Source organism: Micropterus dolomieu, linkage group LG07, assembly GCF_021292245.1.
Source record: "Micropterus dolomieu isolate WLL.071019.BEF.003 ecotype Adirondacks linkage group LG07, ASM2129224v1, whole genome shotgun sequence".
In the NCBI taxonomy this organism is placed as follows: domain Eukaryota; kingdom Metazoa; phylum Chordata; class Actinopteri; order Centrarchiformes; family Centrarchidae; genus Micropterus; species Micropterus dolomieu.
The window spans coordinates 17,515,501-17,529,574 of record NC_060156.1 but is presented as its reverse complement, the minus strand read 5'-3'; the positions used below and the strand labels follow the sequence as shown (position 1 = coordinate 17,529,574).

The window sequence follows — 14,074 nt, the reverse complement described above, 5'->3', positions numbered from 1 at the left end:
GCGGGTGAGGAGAGAACAGAAAGAGATGAGGGCAGTCTGGTCTCGTGTGTTGATTCCTCTTGGCTCTGTGGATCCCCTCAGGGAAACTCTGCAGCTTTATGTGGGCCAGCGTGGCACAGCCTGCCACTGTCACCCTAACCAGGGTTCATTGTGTGCAGAGACAACATGCATCTCCCCCTCACTCACACCCTCCTCTTCAATACTGTCCCCATCAGCCCCTTTCTCTGTCACTGTAGGTCTCTGCTTTTTTATGATCAGTAGATTGATTAGTGGAGAAATCAGCAGCTTAATGGTTACATGCTGCAATGATGGATTCCTCTGTCCTCGACTATGTTACAGATCGACTACAACATTATGGCCAGTTCCATTTCAGTCTTAAGTAGTTTGCTTCCAGCCAGTAGCTCTTTAGTGTTAAAAGCCTGAGCAAATCCAATAGGCAAGAACATTTTCACGATGAGGTGATGCGCAGTAGGTTAGGTCAGGGGCTAATGGTACTCACACTCTTGAAGAGAGAATCTGATTGGCTGAGAGTTTGATTACTTCACCCCATCTATAATCTCTGAGTCTCTGGCTCTTTTTCTCGTTTTTTTCGGCCCTGCAGTAATCCACATTGTGATCATGGACCTTGCTGATGGTCTGTACTGTTATCTCCAGCCTTTCCTACTCATTTACTGTGCTTTAATGTGGTTGTATCATTGACATTCATCCAGGCAGAATTGAATTGTAAATGGCTGCATGCTGCTTTGTGCCCCCATTTCCTCTCGCAGGAAATAAAAACAGTAATGGCTGAAATAATTCAGCCGAGGTCTTACTCATTGGTAAAACTGGGCCAATACTCACCAGTACAATGAACTGGCAAGTTAGATTTCTGTCCTCCTGAGTTTTGCTGCCTCCGCTGCCATCGGTGTGTGTGCGTGGGTGAATGTGAGGCGTAAAAGCACTTTGTTCTGTGCTCAGGCCAAAAAGCTTTATATACCTGAAGTCCATTTCACTCTGCACTTTCTAATGAACATAGTTATCAAAAGCGTTGAGCGAAATAGCCCCATTTTCCGCTCAAACAAGCTGTGAATGTGCAGCTGTGTAAAGCACATTATGTCTACAGCAGTGGTTCTCAAACCTTTTCACGTCAAGGACCCCTAAACTGACACAAAGGTAGACCATGGAACCCCATTTGATAAGATTTTGTCACAGAGTGCCCCATCAGATAGGATATTTTGCTTTTAAGGTGATTTATTACAGAAAGTGTATAAAACCTTTGACCAAATAGTCATACATTTTGTGATTGTGTTACTCCTGGATGGAATTATAGTGAAAATAAATGATTTCCCTTTTTGCTGGGGACCGCCCCTCAAGGACCCCTGGACATCACTTTAAAAACCAGGTTTACAGTAGTTTTGTCAGAAAGCACTCAAATTTGGTTTGATATTCACTAGAGCCTCCAAAATCATTGTCTATAAATGGTCTAAACAGAGCCTGGCAGGTGTCAGGGGTACAGTTTTTTTTATCTTTTGTGCACATTAATTACAATTCATGTTTTGGGTTAAGACTTTGAGATTTGTGAAGTGTTCTTTTGGCCTAGAGGTCTAAACATAGACTGTATATAAGAAGTTGACGTAGTCATCGTGACATCACCCGTTGGTTTGTGGACTGCCGTTTTGAAGCCTCGAGTTTGGCCGATAGGCCACCGCCATGTTGAGTTTTTGCAACCAGGAAGTGCCCGGAAGTGACGATACAGTGGAACTAACGGCCATGTGCGGAGCTAGCTAGCTTGCTTAGCTAGGTGCAACTGTAACTCATGTTAACTGTCATTTTAACAGGGCTGATAACTTTGTCTAGCGAACAACAGTCTTAAAACTAAATGTACTCACCGGGGAAAGTGAACAGCCAACTCCTAATAAGCTTTTTCAACGGCACAGGTTAAATTTACACAGTGCCGATGGGCACGAGTCGGCTCTAGCCTGATTGACAGGTCGCCATGGTAACGACTTTTCAATCATAGATAATCCCGCCCTGAAACATACTCTGCTTTGTGGTCTATTTTAAAATAAATTTGATAATTTACAGAAATAACATCATGTTGTATTGCAGAAGACTTGAAACTAGCGACTGAGATCATAAACTCATCAGGAATGTGTTTACTGAGGTAATAAATCAGCTGAGAAGTAGGGTCATTTTATTTTACCATTGTTTCTAATGGAGCCGGACTTCTTTTTGCAACCAGAAGAGTCGCCCCCTGCTGGCTGTTTGATAGAATGCAGGTTTCAGGGACATCCGCGTTCGCATCAGATCGCTGACCGGAAGCTTCCCGCTTGGGTCTAAGACAAATACAGGATGTACAACCACACATCCTCTCTTTGATTCTAGCATGTGACCCTTGTTGCACATCATACCCCTTCCCAGCAATGGTGGTATAGTGGTGAGCATAGCTGCCTTCCAAGCAGTTGACCCAGGTTTGATTCCAGGCCATCACAGATGTTTCCTTCTTCTTTTGGGGCGACATTAGCGCAGTCCGCGGGAACCGGAGGGTTGCGCCCTAAACCACTAACTGCTCTCCTGGTGCTGCACTATGGCTGACCGATGCTCCTAATTAGGATGGGTTAAATGCAGAGATTCAGGGCTTAAAGTTCTCCGGCGCTGTGCCGCTTTTGTATTCGTATAGGATCGTCTGGACCTTTACCAACATAACAAGGCCATTTTTGTCGGAATGAGTAAATTGAAATTTACATTATCATAATTGTTTTTGAATGTTTTACCTCAGATTTGTTAAGTGATCCCACAAAATGACAGTGTAACTGTGGCACCAGCAATAAACAACCTAACCTCGACAACCCAGCTGTATTCTAATGTTAACTTAGCTTTTCTTATTAGCTAGGCTCCTTACATGCTTGCTAATAACTTTTTTCGAAGCTGGGTGTCCAGCAGTGTTGTGTTGGACAGATTTGTGCAGCGGTGTTCATGAGGGAGAGAGAGAGACGAGCGAACGAGAGCAGAGAGGGGGGGGGGGGGGGGGGGGGGGCGAGCGAGAGGATGTGCTGCGCAAATGCGCTACAGCGCTCTGCAATCAAATACGATTTTAAATAGGCCTAGTAAAAAATAATCGAAAATCAATATGTGGCGGTCAGCGTTGATATTGTGGCGTGCTGCCACAAATAAATGAATGTATGGGAAACACTGGATCCACTGTTCGGCATTAAGTATTTGTTCTGACCATAAAAATAGTTTAAAACCACAATTAACCATCTGGTTTCCTCAACTTTCACTTGGGAGCAAAATTCTGCCTTATAATGATTTGACATTTATTACAAGAATAATCGATATTGAATGATGTGATGTTTTATCGTGATAACATTTTCGGCCATATTGCCCAGCACCTATATTTTCAGTATGCGGTGACAGAAAATGTTACCAGAATGCTGGGAATGAACTGTTTAATGCTAAAAATATTCTGGGGGAGGATCCCCAGACCCCACTTCATATATTTCCACATTGAACGTTTTATCAAACCAGTGTACAATTATCTTCTCGTCTTCTTCTTGTGAACCCAGAATTGTATTTCTTCATCTTTCGCAATCTAAGTGTATGTCAAACCCCTAATCTCAGTCCCTATGTCCCCGTCAGTTTTCAACACAAAGTTACGGTCTTGCCACCTACCCTCCATCTTTGTCGTAAACCCCGAACACATTTCAGGCACAGAAACATTTCTTGCTTTAAGCCCTGAGAGATTGCAGAGTGTCTAAATTGTATGTGGCCAAAAAAGTTGATTATCATCATGTTTTCAGCCATGCTATCACCATGGCTCTAGAGATGTTGGTGTGTTCCATGACAGTGGTTTTAGAGTGAAATGTCAAACAACTGTTGGACAGATTCCCATGAAATTTGTTCACATTCATGTCCCCACCTGGGATGAATTGTAATATATTGAGTAACCTGAACTTTTTGTCAATAAAAAAAAACAAAAAAATAAAGCTCACCGCAAGAAACATGCTACGAGCCTTAGCCTTGCTCATCTGCATCTCCCCTGTAAACAATTTAATGAAGGCAAAAAACTTCGTAATTTCAACCTTTAAATGTCTAAATCTTGCGCATAATTCTTGCCGCCAAATGCTGCTTCTTATTCCACTTTAAGCATTGCAATTTATTTTCATTTGTCACCTCGAGTCTTTTGGCAGGTTTTACTGCTTTTACACACGGTAATGCCGTTAGATCCTGTGGCACTTGTGGAATATTGAGCAACACTTCGAGAATTATCTAAAGGGCACACTGCTCATCTGTGATTCACTCAAAGTAGGCTTTTAAATCACAGCACTCGCTGACACAGTGCTAATGCTTCATTTAGGGCCAGGTTGTGCTTTTTCATTACTGCACACACTTAAATGTGTCTGGTGGGTGGTGTGGCCTCATTTATTACAGTATCTTCCACACCGCGCTCCACTGTAAGCTACAGAGTGAAGCAATATGCTGCAACATGCAGTCATCAAGGATTTCATCAACTCTCTTTCCTCTGAGTTGAAGTCCTCTGTGCTTGAAAAAACTAGTCTCCTTTCTCAAGATGAAGAGCTAGGTGAAGATTGGAAGGAAATGTGTGGGAGGAGGGAATATAGCCTGCTGCTGCTCTAACCAGCAGGCCAGTACCTTGAAGTGGAAATGAGGTGTGTGTGTGTGTGTGTGTGTGTGTGTGTGTGTGTGCGCGCGTGCGCGTGCCTTTAAAGTGTTTTCCCTTAGCTCAAAGAGAGTGTGTGTCCACTACCTTCTTGTGGGTCTCTGCTCTGTGCTCCATGGCAGCGACGGTCTATTTCATTTTTCCTAAGGGATAACCTGAAGTAGGCCTAAGAGTCAACCTTTGTCTCTGGCTTACAGTTAGGAGATACAGACACACACAGATAGCAGGATACACACTGCTATCCATAAACATGATCCGCTTGTTATTCCTGTCTCATCCTTCTTGTTTGCGTTTTTGTCAGCTGTGGCCTCAGATGTGGTTGTGTGTGTGTGTGTGTGTGTGTGTGAGAGAGAAACAGCTGCCAAGGGACCCCTCGTCTTTTTCCTCAGCTCTCCTCCTCTTCTCTCTGCCAACAAGTTTCATGCTACTCTGTGTGAACCCAGCAGTTTTCCAAACAATGTAAATGTTCTATTCAGCAATGACATTTCTGTGGCATTCCAGCAGGCTGTGTGTGGGGGCAACTGGGTGATTAGCTGTCATGAAACTCACTTCACTTAGTCGTGGCACACGGGAGCACATGCTGACACCAGCCTCAACTGTCAAGTGAATAGTTTAAATGTTGTCAACCACATAGTGTATCATTACTATTTTAACATGAATCTGTAGAGGAGACCCTCCCTGGTTATGTTCAGCTGAGACACTTTAGAAACTTAAGGTCTCATTGAAGTGCGCAAACACACGTTTAAAGCCCTTTTTTGAGAGTACATGAATGGAAAAGTCAGAGACAGGTAAGACAGGAGCTGACTTTGATCCTGGATATGCCTGTCATTATCAAGCCCATGGTGCCTGCTCCACTTTTCAGTCCCTGTCTACACTACATATTCTCCGACTTTTGATTAGTATAGATGTGTATACGGCGTGTCGACAGAATACCAAGTAGATTAAGAGCTTTCATGTCATTGGGTATGAGTAAAAGGACATGTGGGGCGCTCTGTGCAAACTGTGAGATGCATTCACTTCTGTGTTAATTCTAATATCAGGAGTATTAATCTGTCCTTCAGTGTTGAGGTTTCTCATAGGATATCCTGTATCCTCTATTTTTAAATCAGATTTGCTTCTGAGGGCCCATTGGTGCAACTTGCAGCCTCAATTAGTTTCCTGCTGACCTAAACTGCCTTCTCCTACCCGTGGAGCTCAGGCCTTTCCCCACCTTCATTCTTCACAGCTTCTCACCACTGCTCTAATTTTGGATTACATTTAAAGCTTAAAGCCGTATATTCTCTGCTGTATATAAGCTCAGTATTTTCATATTAACAATGGATAAAATGACTGCTTGTGAAACAGGTCACTTGTAGGGACAAACCCACAGAGAATGATTACCTGACTCTGTAGCTCCGCGCAGTGCTACTTTGCATTTTAGCATATTTTGATTCATTTTTATTTTAACATAACTGTGTTGGTTCACTCTCACTATATTCATCAGAGCTGTTTACAGACACAGCAGGCAGCTGTTTTTAGTGACAAAGCTCAGATAAACCCACTTCTTGCATCCTGCCCAACACCAAAATACAGACAAAGTTAGCATTTAGGAGACCAAAACAGCTGAAAAGAGGACGAATATGAAATTTACATTTGGACACAAACACGGTTCCAAATAAGTGCTTATGTTGCTCCATGTCTGCTGGATATGTAAATAAGCAACTGTTTGGCAACAGGTTAACCATATCAACTTTATAAAACGAAAATATATCAATGTTATGTTTACAGTTGTGGCCAAAAAAAACAATTAATGTGGGTTTAAAATTAATCTGGTTTTCTGATTTTTTTATTTCTGTTTATACTGCAGGTTTGGGAAAAACTAAGAGGAAGACAAGTGCCCGTGATACTTCCCCAACACCAAGCTCAGACACAGAGTACCCCTCCAATGGCAGCGGGGGTGGCGTGGTGGGAGGAGGAGGAGCTGCTGAAAGAATCTACGACCTCAACGTCCCCGCTGTGGTCAAGTTTGCCTACACAGCAGAGAGGGATGACGAGCTGACCCTGGTCAAAGGCTCCAGGGTCGTCGTGATGGAGAAGTGTAGTGACGGCTGGTGGCGGGGCAGTCAGGCGGGCCGCGTGGGCTGGTTTCCCTCCAATTATGTCCAGGAGGAGCTCGAAGGGGTGGATGACAGAGGGGAGGGAGACTCCTCACAGGGCTACCATGGAGGCTCCCAGGGTACTTTGTTGGCCAATGGGCGTGCAGGCGTCCGTGATGAAGTGCTCCACTTGGTTCAAACACTCTACCCCTTCAGCTCTGTGACAGATGAGGAGCTGAACTTTGAAAAGGGAGAGGTCATGAAGGTGTTGGAGAAGCCTGAGAACGACCCGGAGTGGTGGAGGTGTAAGAACTCACGTGGCATGGTGGGCCTGGTACCTAAAAACTATGTGACGGTGCTGGACGAGCGGCCGGGCCTGTCCTTCGCCACGCAGAGCTCCCCGCAGAACCGCTCTGTGGCACCGGCACGCTCAGGGAAGTTCGCTGGGAGGGATTGGTACTACGGCAACATCACCAGACAACAGGCCGAGTGCATACTCAACGAGAGAGGAGAGGAGGGCGACTTCCTTATACGGGACAGCGAGTCATCGGTGAGCCAATGGGGTGAAGTCATGATTGCATTTGGAAGGCTTGGAGAAATTCATATTAGAAGAGGAGATTTAATAAATGTGAATAGTTCCTGCACCGAACCCTTAGAAGTAGAAATGTAGAAAGTGAAGACTATTACACATTTATCAAGCGACAAGTATCAGAGTAACCTTTTAATAGCAGCCTTTAAATGATTATTTGCATATATGCTCAGGCCAGGAAGAGTCAGCATAGGAATTAAACCTATTGATTACTCTGTTTTAAAAAATCCTTACATTTTCTTTGTGATTCTATTCTGCAAAAACATATATATTTCTTTATATTCGTATGTCACCGCTAGAAATTAACATGTGAAAGAAACAACAATCTACTATATAAATTGTGATGAAATAATAGAAGAATAAATGGAAACAAAAAGGAAATTAAACTGATCCAGGAAGGAAAATCTGCTGCTGGTACAGTAGATGCATCAGAGAAACACACATAATAAGGAAAATAAGTGCAAACAATAAAGTTGCATGGATAGTGACTGCAAACAAAATCAATCACAATGAACAAAAAAGTAATATAACAGCCTATCTAATGTCTTTTTACAGTTTACAAGAAAGCAGCAGCTGAAAATTATAACTATGCAAAGTATGCTATTCTGAATGATACATGTTGCTCCAGATAACAGATTTTTTTTTGATTAACAGATTTTGAATGCCTTAACAATTTAAAACATACACACAGAAGGTGCTTACCTCTGTCCCTGTGCTTCAAAATGCATTCTGTGTGCCAAGCGTAGTTTTCATCCATATTTACTGGCCAGCTTCTTCACCAGGTTTGTTGGCATACTGCTGCATATGTTGGCGTGTTCCCACCGCCTGTTGTTCAGTGGAATAGTGGGAAACCACTGATAAACAAAACAAGGACTTACTCATCGAAAAAACAGCTCTACCAGATGTCTGAAACTCCACAGGGAACCTTTAGGAGACGCCTGAGGCCTCTAAAACTAGTATTTTTTAATTTAAAAGATAATTGTTAAAAACTTTTAACTGCTCCTTCTCCAAAACTTAAAAAAAAACAAAAAACAGCTGCTTGGAAATTGTATAAAAGTCCAAAAGTTTCACATGTAGCAGTTTGATAAATGTGAGCTCAAAGCATTAAATGTGAGGATGCACTGCCACCTTATGGAGTAAAGCAGTCCGTCTTTAAATTTCATTGCATGTGTTTTTCTGTCACACTCTTGTATGTCTAACCATATCAACAACTGTCTCCCTCTTCATTTTTCAGCCCAATGATTTCTCTGTGTCTCTGAAGGCATCCGGTAAGAATAAGCACTTTAAAGTGCAGCAGGCGGACGGGGTGTACTGTATCGGCCAGCGCAAGTTTGGCTCCATGGATGAGCTGGTGGAGCACTACAAGAAAGCCCCCATCTTCACCAGTGAGCATGGAGAGAAGCTGTACCTGGTCAAAGCGATGCTGTGATTCACACATCCTCACACCTACACTGGAGCTCACACACAAACACACACACGCACACATAATACTAATGCCACTCCCTAACTGTCTTAACTCAAGCCTTAGCTCTGGACCCTCTTGCTGTGGCATCTGTGCTACATCCAGATCCTCAGTCACTCCTCCAAGTTTGTAAGTCTGTCGCCCTCCAGTGGTGATGGGGTAACACAACCCAGTAGTTAACCCCAAGATGGTGAGCACTGTGCAAGAAATACTCAACTACATCCTTCATGTATAGCCCAGTGCATAATAAGCCTCTGTCTCTTGGATGTGCTGCTAACGGAACGCCTGAGGCCTTGTTTGGGGGTTGAGCTCTCCTTCTGATGTCATACTTAATGTCCATTTACTACCACGAAATTTGTAGGTTACACCATTGCTCTTAATCCACACATGAGGACAGACGTTTAACAGTTCAAAGAAGGACTCGAACATCTGAGGGACCTTACTTTGGTGTTTTCCTGTCAATTTGCTTGCCATAGTTTTAGTTTGTTCATTTATTTTTAAAAGAAATGCTTGTTCCTGAGTTAACGTTTTGTTTTTTTAAAGCAAATTTAAATTCCTCTCTGGAGGTTTGAATCATTGCATCTTTCATACAGTGACTTCACAAAGTGACCAGAATCACTCTCTTGCCTTTTTTCTCCTAATTTTCATCATTCCTCTACATGATTTGTCTTCTTCCTTGTCTGCACAGACTCAGTCATAGTGATGTTATTGAAAATCTGGATACATACTTCCTGTAATCTTTCTAGAAGGCAGTGGGGGAGCATTAATGCAATAGGGGAGACCTCCGATTTCCTGTAGAGTTTGAATGTTTATCAACGTAACCAAATGTGCCACCCTGTACCCATACTACTGGCTCCAGGTCTGCACTGCACTCACTATACTTTGATTTGTAGCTCTGTGCTCATGCTTTATATGCATCACACTGAACATGTTCCACTTCTGTTCTCCAGTATGTATCTGTTGCCACGTGAGGATACTGACTGAAGAATAATAAAAACCTTTTTATTAACACTTGAGTAGTTACACTTGATCTGCTCCAGCTCATACACGTTAATGCAGTACCTCTTTTAGATAGTAGGTAGTATTTGTCAAAGATGAGAATATCTTTGTGTATCTTGTGATTGAATCTTACAGGGAAAGTGTCATACACAGAAAACTATACAATATTTTAAATTGTTGACTGAGACCCCAAATACTAAATTTAACTAGGATGTGACCCTAAGCTCTACACTTTGAATCATCATTCATAGCTCATCAAATTATTTGGAAATACTTGTTACTAATTCATGAAACCAGGTCTGTCTACTAGTCCTTGAACGGAGTTTGGAGGAAGAGTCATTTTTTCTCTCCAGCCTTTCCAAAACCAAAAGCTTGAGTAAAAGTGTAAGGAATGGATTAAACGGTGTGTTTATCTTCTCTAATGCAATCTTTAGCGTGCCCAGCTAACTAGCTTACTACCTACAGTAGTAACCAAGCGTCTCTTACAAGGCCAAACAGCACATCCTTAATTAATTTGCCAAGTTACAGCTAAAAAAATCCTTCAAGCAACAGGTAAGTTGCTGACAATTTTGCGTGCTAAGCGGCCATCTTTATCAAACAGACATAGCAACTGTAACTAAGGGGGATGGAGCTTAACGGTCAGTTTATAATAAGTCGTCTTTTACTGTCAAGAAACCAAATGTACTGTCATCCGGTTTATAATGAAAAAATTATATTCTAGTTTCACCAAACATTTTCCATGTTTATTTCCTTCTGCTATGTGCATTTGTTTACCAATGGAAGTGTTGTTGATCATGGGGTCCTCAGCTTTTATATGATATATCTGAATGTTATTGAGCATTGTTATTTAATTCTTGTCTCCCACTGTATGTATATATTCAAAATAAGATGAGGTGCATATATGAATCATGAAGATTAAACTATGGTACTGTATCACCGACGTGATGAGAATTGAAATACTTTTGTTCAATAAATTTTTTTGAAGAATTCTAAAATTACATGTGAAATTAATGTGCCTGGTTATTGTTTAAATGACTTGAAAAGGCTTCATCTCTGGTTAAATAAGTTGGGGCTCTGCTCCCTAAGCTGAGCCTGTCTGTGCCGAATTCATACCTGGACTGGTAGACCCAAACTCCAACCAAAGCCTAAGCTCCATAAGGCTCAACTCATGAAGATATAATACATTAACAGTAAAAAAAAAAAAAAAAAAGCCACCGTGTTTACATTTCTTTCATTTAGAAGATGCTTTTGTCATAAGTGTTACATTTTTACCCAGGACACATTAGTTTGGGGTTCAGTCTCTCTCTCCCAGTCTCTCTCTCCAAGTGGGCAGGAGGAGCCACAGATTGAATAATCAACCCTACGTCTAATAGCTGACACACTCCACCACCTGAGCTACAGTGGCACAATCTGTCTTCTTAATCTGTATCCAACATGCATAAAAAGGGTTACTCGACCACCAAAATTACAAACAGGACTGGAAATGTTGAATTTAAGTGAAGTTATTATGTATTCTATTTTCTATATTTACATCTTTAATGTTAAATTAAAATAGGCTTATTCTTTGAATTGTGATCAGATGAGACACACAAAATTAAGCCACAGCTTTAGTGTATTTTGATTGGATGCTTGTAATTTGTGCTTTTACTGTATATCACATGGCTTACCAGTGATTAGTTACTTTGCAGAATATGGTTTTGATGAATGAACAATGACAAACTTACACAAAATACTATTTACACATGCATAATAGAGTTACAAGGTGGCTGCCTTTAAAATTATTATTACTACTAAATATTGCTGTGAACATTTCAGAGCATTGCTGTGTTTTTAATTAAGGGAATGAGGTGAGAATTTGCTGAACCACTGTTTACAAACTGACAGTCATCAAAGCTCCCTTAAGGGCGTTCAAGTCCTGTCTGGCAAATTGTCATCTCCTACACACTGTATCCATCAGCTAGTGTACCCAGAGGCTGGCTGATGGATGGAGGTCACCTGAGAGGAGTGTTTGTGTCTGCGTCAGTCACAATTTAACCACCATCTGCCTCAGCGTTCATGGCACAGAGTTGCCAGCAGTTGGGATTTCACATCTCTGTTAGTGATAACAGAAACATCTCTGCAGAACCACCATACAGTACTGTGGTTTTGGATAAATATAATTTACAAAGGGATGTCCAACTGTCACAGTAACATTATTACAGGATAGCAATATATTTTTTATGGTAATCTTTAAAAATATTCAACAACAGAGAAAAGAACATCTGACTTTTCAAACCGTTACTGAAAGGTTGAGTGCAGTACCTTTATATTTCCACATGGTGGCAGTATTGAGCTTCTTGCATTGTCACCTGACAGCTCTCTAAACCTACAACAGAAAAAAGCACAGCATCGGTTTGGTTGATTACCAGTGAATTCAATTGCATGAAGGGGCAGTGAGATTAGGTGTTTAAATTAGATTTTAAAAAGAAATATATACATACATAAGCAGATTTAACCAACACCAAATGCCAACAAACTAATGGACAAGCCTTCACTTTGCCACAAGGGGAAGGGGATTACGGTAGTAATCTTTACTAATTACCATTGACGGCAACGTTGCCCTGCACGATTGCTCTAAAAGTTGCTCTGTGTATCATCATCTTAAATATTAGGGCAATTTCTCACCACCTGGCTCAAGGCTGGTAGCGAAATGAAAAGCCACACAGAAGCATGTAGCGAAATGAAAAGCCACACAGAAGCATGTAGCAAGGGCAAATGCCAATAGTGTTTAACTGTGCGTGAGTGACAACGTGGTGTCTTGTAGTGCAACAAAACAAAGGAGGTAATTTGAGAAGTAAGCTGGGAGTCAAAAGAGAGAGACAGCCCAGAAACAACATTAACCTCAAACCTGGGGATGTATTGAGGTTAATGGCTCCTCACCCTCCATCTTGTTCTTTCTATTTCTTGTACTCAGAACTCTCCACCTTATTCAGTTACTATTACTGTCCCATTTTACAGGACCGGTTAAAGGCTCAGCTGCATCACACATTCACATCGATAGGCTCCTACATCTGACACTGATGAAAATGCTTTTATCTTGTGTTTTCCTTATTAATACCCATGATTAATACACACTTCAGCTACTCTCAACCCCAGATGTGTTCTTTCTTTGAAGATAAGGTTGGTGATGTTCTGTGAACAAATCTCCTGAAAATGAATTTAACATTCAACTATTTCAAAGCGTATTCCTCTGTAGGGCTACAACTAATGATTCTTTTCATCATCAATCAATTATTTTTGCCATTAATCAATTAATCTTTATGTCTAGAAAACATCAGAAAACAGAGAAAAAATCCCTGTATTCTAGTTTACACAGGTGATGTCTTAAAATGTCTTGTTTTGTCCAACCAACACTCCAACGCCACAATATATTAAATCTACTATTAAGTAATACCAAGAACAGTAGCTAATTGTCACATTTGACAACCTGGAACCATCAAACATTTGATATTTTTGCTTAAAAAAATCACGATTAATCAATTATCAAAAGGAATGTAGCATAGGATTGCGAGATGATAACCTTTCATAAAATGATCGTTTTCATAACACTTTAAAAAAACAAATGGACAGTGATATAGCCTATGTAACACTCATATTACATTCTAGTTTTCCAATTTTTAATACATTTGAAAGTAACAACAGTCACTGACTGTAGCCACCATAGACTGGACACTAATCAATGATAGCTACAATAGATGTTTTATTTTAACTGGATACAGGAGGTGTCCAGTTTGAGGTACGTTTTCTCTTGTTTGGTGGGTATGTCAGAGGTGTTACTCAATCAGCGATGACTTGTACATAATCACAGCCATAATAAAAAGCAGGAAAGCGCAGTGCGCTTGCCACTAGGTATTCAAGGCGCTGAACGTTTTGCTACTTTTTGTCGGTGCTGAACCCTGTTCTTTCCCAAAACTTATTATACACTGCTCAAAAAAATAAGGTAACACTAAAATAACACATCCTAGATCTGAATGAATGAAATAATCTCATTAAATACTCCTTTCAGTACATTCAACTATGTAAAGCATAGTTGAATGTACTGACAACAAAATCACACAAAAATGATAATTGGAAATCAAATTTATCAACCCATGGAGGTCTGGATTTGGAGTCACACACAAAATCAAAGTGGAAAACCACACTACAGGCCGATCCAACTTTGATGTAATGTCCTTAAAACAAGTCAAAATGAGGCTCAGTAGTGTGTGTGGCCTCCACGTGCCTGTATGACCTCCCTACAACGCCTGGGC

General features: G+C 41.2%; 2 protein-coding genes across 2 annotated transcripts in view; one reads left to right on the top strand and one right to left on the bottom strand.

Moving 5' to 3' along the window:
* The window catches only part of nck2a (NCK adaptor protein 2a), a 46,938-nt gene extending 37,141 nt beyond the window's left edge, over window positions 1–9,797 (top strand). Inside the window, exons 3-4 of the mRNA XM_046053479.1 lie at window positions 6,507–7,285; window positions 8,559–9,797. Of these exons, the coding sequence (XP_045909435.1) occupies window positions 6,507–7,285; window positions 8,559–8,753 (974 nt within the window). The 3' untranslated portion in view covers window positions 8,754–9,797. The remainder of the gene's footprint in view (window positions 1–6,506; window positions 7,286–8,558) is intronic.
* Window positions 9,798–13,075: 3,278 nt separating this feature from the next.
* uxs1 (UDP-glucuronate decarboxylase 1) overlaps window positions 13,076–14,074 on the bottom strand; it is a 15,701-nt gene continuing 14,702 nt past the window's right edge. The window contains exon 6 of the mRNA XM_046054531.1: window positions 13,076–13,088. Coding sequence (XP_045910487.1) covers window positions 13,076–13,088 — 13 coding nt within the window. The remainder of the gene's footprint in view (window positions 13,089–14,074) is intronic.